Consider the following 9,222-nt stretch of genomic DNA (forward strand, 5'->3'; position numbering starts at 1 on the left):
TTAGCCCCCCCGCCTCCCCCTTCCCCACGCAGACACACAGCCGCAGCAGGGGAGCACCGTGCTTTATTGTTCCTGAAAGCCGCCCGCACCCAAGTCACACAGGCAAAGGAGGCGCAGGGGGTGCACGGGGGGCTCCAGGGGGACAGCTCAGGGGGACGCCCCGTTAAGGGCAGCTGGTCAGCGGGGGCTACAGGGCCGCCACTGAGCCCAGAGCAACAACCCTGGGCTGGGGGTCCTGCACCTCCAGCGGTCCCCGGCAGTCACCCCGCGACAGACCCTTGCGAGCGGGACATGGGGAGACCCACAAACCGCCTCCCAGGGCAGCCATGGGTCCCCCTGGGCCGGGCTGTGCTCCACCAGCACACGCACCCACGCACACGTAAATATATACACACGGAATAAAAAACACAGCCTATATTACATTTAAAAACAGCCCGGTGCCCTGGGGTGTTGCAGGTCGGCGTGCCGCAGGCTGGAGCGCGAGGCAGGGAACGGGGCGCTGCCGAAACACTCATGGGACCGGAGCACCCCGGGGGTGGGGAGCAGCCCCCGGTGCCCAGTGGGGTGGCAGGGGCTGAGCCCCCCCGTGAAGCACCCCAGCACGGGCGCTGACGAAGCGCCGCTCCCCGAGGCTCTGCCGCTCGCTCAGCATTGGCTCAGCGGCTGCGAGGAGCTGTTTCACCCCAGAAAAATCCGGACTGAAATCACCCCACCAGCGTCAGAGGCGGGGTGGGGGGCGGGAGGGTTTGGCCCAGCCCAATTATTTTTAAAAGCACCTGGGCTATAAATAGAAACACAAACAGTTCCAAGGAGAGCAGCTCTGGCGGGGGAGCAGCACTGCAACCCAGGGAACAGGGCGAGCGCGGCAGGACCCCGCTTGGTTGTGGCCGTGTCTGGCAGGGTCCCGGCAGCGCGGGGGGAACGCGGTGCTGCACTGCTCCTGGGGAGGGACGAGCCCCCATGAGGACGGTGCTGGGGGGGAGCTGGTCTGCACTGCACCCCGCTCGGGCAAGGGGAGAGCGGGGCGGCTGGCTGGACCAGAGGGGACTGGGAGAGGCCAGGAGCTGAGGATGGAAGCCTTCAGCACACCAAGCGAGGGGCAGGGCGGCCCGCGGGGACATCAGCTCATCTGCCCCAGGTAGTCTGAGAGCAGGAGCTCGGGGGGCAGGAAGACACGGTGTTTGTTGCTCACTTTCATTTGACGTTTCCCTTCGATGTCCGAACCTGGGGGCGAGAGGGAGGGGTTAGCAGGCCCCCGGTCCCCCGCCGTGGGTCCCAAACACGGCGTCCCCCATCCAGCCACCCTCGCCTCCTCCTTGCGCCTCTTAGCAAGCGCAGGCTCCCCCGTGCCCCGCAGAGAAGGCAACTGTGTCCCCCCCCCATCCCCAGCTGCGCACCCCTGCCAGCGCCACAGGCTCCGCTTCACATCATTAACGCTCTCACACTGTTCTCCACAAGCAGCTGCTAACGAAACGCTCAGCAGCGAAGCCTCCTCCGCAGGGACGGAGCCCGGTGCCTCTGCTCCCCTGCCTTGGCCACCAGACCGTGCAGGGAAAGCTGCGGGCAGGGTGCAGGCAGGGGAGGGAGCCCCACAAGCAGCCTCTTGCTTGGGGCCATCCAAACTCAAAACCCAGAGGAGAATCGGCAGCACTGCTGCAAGTGATACATCCACAGGGCCTGGCCATCACCCTGGCTGCTGGGCTGCTGCCCACTCGTCACCAGCACTGGGGAAGTGGTGTGACCACGGCCGAGGCTCCCCAGGGTTATCTGTGAGCCACAGCGCAAGGTGGGGCCGGGAGGAGGAAGGGAGGAAGAGGCTGAGCTGGAGAGGAGAGATAGTGATGAAGAGAAGGGAAAAACAAAAACAAAAACTAGCACGCGAACTGGAGGCTCTTACTGGCAGAGACGAGGTCCATGTACTGGCAGAGTGCGTGGAGCAAGAGTCGCTCGAAGCTGGGGGGAGATGGGGGTCAGGGTTAGAGCCAACGTGTCTCAGAGCAGCATCTCCTGCGCGTTGCCCTGCTCTCACTCCTCCCACGGGCTCACGAATCGGGCATACGAAGCGCCCCGAGTCCCTGTGCAGGGATCCCCCAGCACATCCCTCCCGCAGGGGCCACCCAGGCGAATGTCCCCAGGGCGGCTCCTCTGCTCCCAGGGCCCCTCTGCAGCCCGCGGCAGCTCTGGGGTGCAGGAGGAGCGGCCTCTGTGCACGGCAGCCGGGAACCCCCCAGCGTGGGGTCAGCGTGGCTCAGGACCCCAGCCCCCACCAGCCCCGGGCTCCACGGGGCGGGAAAGGCGACAACCCGCAGCGCTCGAGGTGGGGAAATACCTGTTGTCCATCAGCGCCGTGTAGACGGAGTGAGGGGTGACGGAGAAGAAGGCCAGCAGCTCCTCCTCCAGGCCCTCCAGCGTCCCCTGCGAGGGGAAGCAGGGGCTGTCAGCGGGGAGGGGGAGCGGTGGCCGGACCCTGCTCAGACCCTGTGGCAACGGGCGAGCGAGGAGCTGGGGCTCATTGGTGAGCCCCAACACGGGAAAAGCCGCCCACCCCGCAGCCCCGTTCTGCCCCGGAGGAGCCGATCCCCTGGGGTGGCCAGGTAGAGCCACAGGCCCCCGGCGACCACAGCTGCCTTCCCCCGCCACATCTGCAACGGGGCTGCCGGCTCTCGCTGTGCTACTGCCCGCAGCACTCGGGCCAAAGCCATCTGGACGCAAGACGGCGGGAAGGCACAAGGACAGGAGGCATCTCCCCTCTCCAGCCCCTGAGGCGGGGAAGAATCCGGCCCCTGCCCGCTCCAAGGGCTGGCATCGTCCCTCACGTTCAGGGCAGCGGCAGCCAGGACGGCCTCGTGCCTCGCATCTCCTTTTCTCATGACAGTCAAAGACCAGCTCAATGCAGCTCTCTGGAGCACCACGACCCCAGAGACAAGCAGCAGAAGCGAGTCTCATTTGCGAACAAATTGAGCAGAAGCCAGCGGGCAGGAGGAGCTGAGGCTGCTTTTAGAGACTCTAATTAGAGCGAGGAAAACAGAGCAGGAAAACAGCACCACTGAGAAGAAGGAGCAGGGAGCCAGGTACCCCTGGGGCCTGGGAGAGCAAAAGTCTGGGCAGACAGCACGGTACAGGGGCCACGTGTGGCAGCTCAGCTCCCCGAGCCAGGCGGCACGAGGCCACGCTTCCCTCTCCATTCAGGCTTAATTGTCTGCTCAGCAGTTTATGCAGTTTTACCCCTTTCAAAATGCAACTGAGTTTTTCCAAATAGTGTCTGAAGACCTCAAAGGCTCCACTGCTGCCCCTGTGGGTGAACACACTGGGTTTTCCCTGTCACCTGCTGCTCGCCGAGCAGAGACTGGGAAACAACCACATAAAAATGTCCTGTAACTACCAGAAAAATCTGAACTGAGCCAGGAAAACCCATCTGCACAGGGAGCTGAATGTCTGTTTGCAATCAGCCACCTCTGCAGAGGTCATACAAGAACTGAAGCACGTTCCCCAGGACCTCATCTGAAATTCGGCACTTGTCTGTCTCAGCACCCACGCGCCAGGTCAGGGGACAGCCCTCGGGCCACGGCTCCAGACGAAGCTGCACGTGAGGCACTGGCAGCCGGAGCCCTGCCTGCCCCAACCCCTGCCGCCCCCCAGTACCCCCCAGTACCCCCCAGCTCACCATGGGGATCCTGCTCCGCTTCAGGGTGGAGCGCAGGCGGCGGCTGATGCGCTGGAAGCACTCCTTGGGCGTGTAGGCAGGGTGCTCTGGAGCCAGTGGAGAGAAGACAGACGGGACTCGGACACGGCTCACGTCCCCAGCACCCGCACACCATCACCCCCAGGAAGGAGCCCAGCATCCCCCTTCCCACCCCGGAGGGCCCCAGCTGGGCACCTCCTCCACCCCTGGATCTGCTCAAAGTCACCCCCAGAGCAGCAACACCCTCCCCAGGCCAGGGGTGTTTGGAGGGTGCTGAGATTTGGGGGTTTGCAATTGGGGGATGGCCGCTGTGCCCATTGCCCCAGCCACTCACGACTCCCACAGACCCTCCCAGGTCCATGGGGGGGGGTCTGCTGGGCTTAAAACCCCCCCCGAACCCTGCTGCAGCACCCAAGAGGTTGGCTCAGTCATCCCCTGGCCCCGTCCTGAGTGGGTGGCGCAGGGAGCAGGATGCAGCCCTCGGGGAAGAGCACCCTTCCCAAAATGCATGCAAGGGAGGAAAGGGAGAGGCGCTCCCCACCCAGCGTCCCCTCCCAGCACCTTTCCACTTGTCTTCGCTCTTGACCGGCAGCTTCCTCTTGTGCTTCTTCCTGGCCTCCTCCTCCAGGTAGAGCAGGACTCGCTCTTGCTCTTCCCCCGACCGGTTCATGAAGTCATTCCAGATCTGACAACACAAGCCACCAGGCCCCGCTGCAGAGGTGTGCGGGGAGCACCCGGCAGTGCACGGCCACCCCGGGAGCTGCCTGCTCACCCCCCCGTCCCCAGGGACGGCCCAAGCAGAGCAGGAGTGGCAGCTCAGGGAGGGGAAGGAATGGGGCTGGGCAGAGCTCTGCAGCTGCGACCAGCACGGAGCAGACCACAGCAGACACAAGCCACGGCAATGACGACCCCTCTCCCTGTCTCTCCAGCTCCTGACCGTCTGTTAGAGCTTGTCACAACCACTCTGGGAGGAGATGTAGATTTAACACTCGGAGCCAACATACAAAGGTGTTTTTTTAACAATTACTGGGAGTCCAAGTACTGACACAACAGCCCATGCATGCAACCCAGCCTCAAACCCATGTCTATATCAGGCTTCCTAAGCCTGGCTTAAGTGAGCGGGAAGAGCTCTGCAGAGCCAAGAGCGCACGCACGGACCGTGCAGGTCGCTCTGCGGCCCAAGCCCTGAGCGTCACCCAGGAGAGAAGCCAAGTTTCAAAACACCCGGTTACAGCGTCGGTATCGCAACGCCGGCTGGGCAGCGTGAAGCAACGGAGGGGTTTGGCAAGGGGCCTGTCTCGGAGGAAGTGCTGCAGCTCACGCGGCGTTGGTCGCTCCGCAGGGACAACACTGCGGCACTGCCGGGGCAGCGGCAGCCCCCACTGTCTGCTCGGAGATCCCTCACCCCACAGGCTGCAGGACTGAGGGTCCCAGGACCTGATTCTTCCCCCCCCCCCCCCAGCACACACGGCAGCAACCGGGCACTGGGCACAGACACCAACCCCAACTCCAACACCGGGCAGGAGCTGGGGCAGAGCAGCTCAGGCCAGTGAGGCAGAGGAACGAGCTACAGACCCCACGTACTGCCAGAACTGCACGTGCCGTGCCAGGGCCCCCCCCCGGCGAGCCCCGCGCCTACCTCCACGTAGGTCTCGTTGTTACAGGCCTCGGTGAAGATGCTGGGGGTGGCGGCGTGGGCGAGCTCTCCCTCGTCGCTCCCGCATTCGTCTCGCTCCAGAAGTGTCATCAGGTAGCGAGCTGGGGGGAAGAGCAAAGCACCTGAGAGGGGAGGCAGTGCCCTCAGAGAGGCCCTGCACCCCCAGAACCGCCCCCCCTGCCACGCAGCGGAGGGTTTGGGGGCAGTTGCTGCCCTGGGGAAGGAACCTAGACTGGGGAGAGCCAGTGTTCAGAGACTGTCCAGGTCCTTACTGTTCTCCAGCCTCTGCAGGCTCTTGCGCCCCTTGGCCCTGGGGATGAGGTCGGAGTTGCGGATGGCCTTGTTGATATAATACTGCTTCCTCTTGGAGGGGGAGAACCTCTTGGATGGGGAGTCCTCCAACGGGGGCAGGCAGTCCTCAATCCTCCTGTGGGGACACGCGGCGGAAGGAGCTGAGCCCCCCCGAGACCCCAGGGCAGCGAGGAGAGGGCGAGCCCACGGCGGGGACGATGGGTGAGCGGAGCATCAGCCGTTAGTTAGTGCAACGGGCTCAGCACCCTGCCCCACCAGGCCCGGTGCCCCCCTCGCAGCACGCACCGCTGCCGAGCCAGGCTGGCTCCAAGGACTTGATCTGTTTAAGGCAGCTGCGCGCTAGCAGCCAGACGTTCCGGGTAATTAATTCCACCAGCACGCAAGGCAGAGCGAAGGGATTAATTTCTGCGGAGGCAGAGGCTGAGGAAGGGACCTGGAAGTGCCCCACGCAGCCGGACACCCGCTGCACCCCACGTTTGCCATCGCCCAGCCAGCGCTGCCGGCACGGTCCCACCACGCAGCCTCCCCCACCGTCGATGATGGGCCCCGGCATCGAAGGCTGCGGTGACACCTGCCCTGCCCGCAGAATTACTGCCTGGGCCAGTGCTTCCCTCCAGACTGTCACGCTGCTGCGGCTGCTCCCCATCACCCCCCCAGGAGCCGGGCGCTCCCCTGCCCCAGCAAGGGCTGGTGTCACTGGTTCACCATCCTCTGGGGACGCGGCACGAGCTGGTGGGGCCTGGCGCAGACACCAGCTGCCCCAGCAGCACCCGTTGCAGGCACTGGGCAGCGAGCCCGCTGGCCCCAGCGGCAGGAACCTTCACTGGCGTGAGGCCACAGCCCCCGCAGGAAAGCCACCGCTCCCGGGTACACCCAGAGGTGTTTGGCTTCTGTTAGTGACGCTTCTATGGTCAGGGGATTACTTAGACATAGGTACAATTTAGGAACGACCATAAAACTTGGACAATTTTGTGTGAAAATTAAACCAAGTGACGAGCAAGAGGCTCACTGGGCATTTAACGCAACCGCTTTGGTTTCAAAGTTCACTGAAACCCCACCAAAGACAGGAAGTTTCACTGTCTTTTCGCTTGTTCTTTGCCCACTTGCTAAGGTCTCTGCATCGCAGCTTCCCCTCCGGTTTGTGTGGGTTTCCCTTAGAGTAGCAGAAGGTGGTCGAGAAAACCAACACCACCAAAACAAAGCGGATCCACGCGCCGGCGCGGGCAGGGCTGGAAGGGGAGCGGCGAGGCTGCCCACGGCAGCAACACAGTCTTGCCCCCACTGTGTCCCCTCCTGCCCAGCACCCCAGGGCTCAGGGACACCTGGCACCAAAATCAGGCGCTGGCACAACCGTCAGCAGCCAGGGCAGAGCAGGCTGTGCCGACCGATTACGGCCCGCCAGCCCGGGAAGGCAGCCAGCTGCTTCCTCATGCCAAAGCCTTGATTTTTTTTTTAATTTTTTTTTTTTATTTCCCTTCCCCTGGATGGGGTCAGTGACAGGGCTCTGCCGCTGGCAGGGGGCAGGGAACCACCTCTCCCCCTTTCAGCTGGAGAGAAAACAGTGGCAGAGGTGGCCTTGGAAAAAATAGAAGGGATGCAGGTATCCTCAGTGATGACTAACAGATGGGTGGGGAGCTGTAACCCAAGCTGCAAACAGAGCGCGACCAGGGCTCACAGATCAAGTTTTGATACAAAGGTGGTTAAAAAAAAATAAAGATAAATAGAGGGAGTCACCTTACCACTGGCCCCAGTTCGGAGGACAGTTTGAATACAACACAGATCTCGCAGTGGTGAGCCTGGCACTACCAGGAGCTCCCCGGTGCAGCCGCGCCACAGAAAAAGCCCCTCAGAGAGGAGCCCAAGGCAACAGGCAGCAAATATTTACCCTGTTTTCACAGACAAGGGAGCCCTTCCTCAGGGCAGCAAGACAACGAGGAGGGATCATCCTCCAGCCTCCAAAGGAGCGGGGAGAAAAAAAGGTGTTAAACACAGGTGTGCCAGTGTCAGCGGGGTGGGAGCAGCCCTGGCTCTGCCGGGACCCCCCCAGCCCAGCGCGGGGACCCCCCGACCCAGGCGCAGCCCCAGCTCCTCGTGGCAGGACGGGCGGCCGAGCTCCCCGGGGCCATTCGTGGTGGTGCCGAGGCTGCCCGGTGTGTGCTGACACCCCCGACACCCTGTGCTGCCGCTCGGCAGAACCGCAGGAATCCTTCCCGAGCCGGGAGACCTACAGGTGACCGGGACAGGGGAGCCGGGCTTTGCCGGGCACCCGGCCAGGAGCTCTCGGGCGAGCTCCAGTCAGTCCCGAATCGGTAACTCCAGCCCCGGGATCCCCTCCCGGGGGAGCGCAGCGCCCGCTCCCGGGGGGCCGGGGCGAACACCGACCCCACGGAGACGAGCTCCACAGTTCCAGACCCACCGCAGAAAGTTTAGCGGCTTCTCCTCCACTTCTCGTTTCCAGGGAAGAAACGAGAAGCACCTTGTTCCCTGCCGGGAGATTTTTTTTTTTTTTTTTTAACCAGTTCCTGTTGTTTATCGCTCAGCGAAGCCGGACACGGCACCGGCACTCAAAGCGAAGCCGCTGCTGTGGGATGGGGCCGGTGCCACGGTGAAGGGAAACCCCCCACCACCACTGGGCAGAGCCGCTCCCCACGGCCCTCGGCCCACTCGGGACGCCCCATAGCCCGTAATCCCCATCCCACTCGGGACCCACCACAACCTGCAAACCCACGGCCCACTCAGGACCTCCCCGGCCCCTGACCCACTCGGGACCCCCCACGCACACAAGTCGCCCACCGGACCCGGGTCTCCCGAGGGACCCCGGCCTGGCTCCCCCACGGCACATCGCCCCGGTGTCCCCGGGGAGCACCCGTGACCTCCCGTGGGGTAAACGCTAATTAGCCCATTATCTTAATCACGGCCTCTAGCCTCTGACACAGCCGCCTCCGGCTCCGCGCCATTTCCTGCTCCCGGTCACCGGGGCAAACGCTCTCCCGGGGCAGCGCAGCAGCAGCCGCCCCCGCCCCCCAGCCCCGGCCCCGCCGCCTCCGGGGGTCCCCTCCGGGGAACCAGAGCCCCCCCCCCCGCCGCCCCGCCACAGGCGCCGTCCGGAGACCGCGGGGGGGAACCGGCGAGTGCCGGGGGCCGCTGCCGGGCCCGGACTCACGGGTAGGGCTCCTCCGGGCCCGCGCCGCCCCGCAGCACCACCATGGCCCGCTCGGCCCGGTCACGGGCGGCGGCACCGGGACCGCCGCGTCCCCGCAGGAAGTGGCGTCCGAGGGGCGGGGCTCCTTACGGCCCCGCCCCAGGGCATAGCGGGGCGGGGCCACGGTGGTGGAGGCGGGGTGGGGGGGGGTGGGTGCGGGGGAGAGCCCGTAGCACCGGGACTGGGTGGCGGCCACGGCCCCTTTAAATCCCCCGCGCCGCCTCGGTTGCTACGGGGCTCTTAAAGGGGCAGCGCTCCACACGGTGGCGCTCCCCCACCCGGCCGCGAGGCGGCGCTGCGGCTGCGCTCCCGGCCGGCCCCGCGGCCCCGCCGAGCGGCATATTTGCATGCGGCGGCGGCGACGGGCCA

General features: G+C 64.7%; 1 protein-coding gene across 1 annotated transcript; it reads right to left on the reverse strand.

Annotated features, from left to right (window-relative positions):
* Positions 1-45: 45 nt before the first annotated feature.
* Positions 46-8,928, reverse strand: R3HDM4 (R3H domain containing 4). Its single transcript, XM_042794392.1, has 8 exons — positions 8,815-8,928; positions 5,612-5,766; positions 5,322-5,440; positions 4,244-4,367; positions 3,665-3,750; positions 2,330-2,415; positions 1,898-1,953; positions 46-1,224 (listed from the first exon to the last, which is right to left on the reverse strand). Exons 1-8 carry the CDS (start codon positions 8,856-8,858, stop codon positions 1,121-1,123), a joined length of 774 nt encoding a protein of 257 aa, XP_042650326.1. The 5' UTR covers positions 8,859-8,928; the 3' UTR covers positions 46-1,120.
* Between the last annotated feature and the right edge of the window lie 294 nt (positions 8,929-9,222).

The sequence above is a fragment of the Tyto alba genome, unplaced genomic scaffold (genome assembly GCF_018691265.1).
Source record: "Tyto alba isolate M040663 unplaced genomic scaffold, T.alba_DEE_v4.0 Super-Scaffold_20000042, whole genome shotgun sequence".
NCBI classification, from domain to species: domain Eukaryota; kingdom Metazoa; phylum Chordata; class Aves; order Strigiformes; family Tytonidae; genus Tyto; species Tyto alba.

Bases quoted from the DNA above. Each gene is read 5' to 3' on its own strand.
- R3HDM4 (XM_042794392.1), bottom strand. From the start codon at position 8,858: ATGGTGGTGCTGCGGGGCGGCGCGGGCCCGGAGGAGCCCTACCC. The intron at 2,416-3,664 runs GTGAGCTGGGGG...TTCCCCTCGCAG, and splicing joins AGCGGAGCAGGATCCCCATG to GGGACGCTGGAGGGCCTGGA. The intron at 1,954-2,329 runs GTATTTCCCCAC...ATCTCCCCCCAG, and splicing joins ACGGCGCTGATGGACAACAG to CTTCGAGCGACTCTTGCTCC.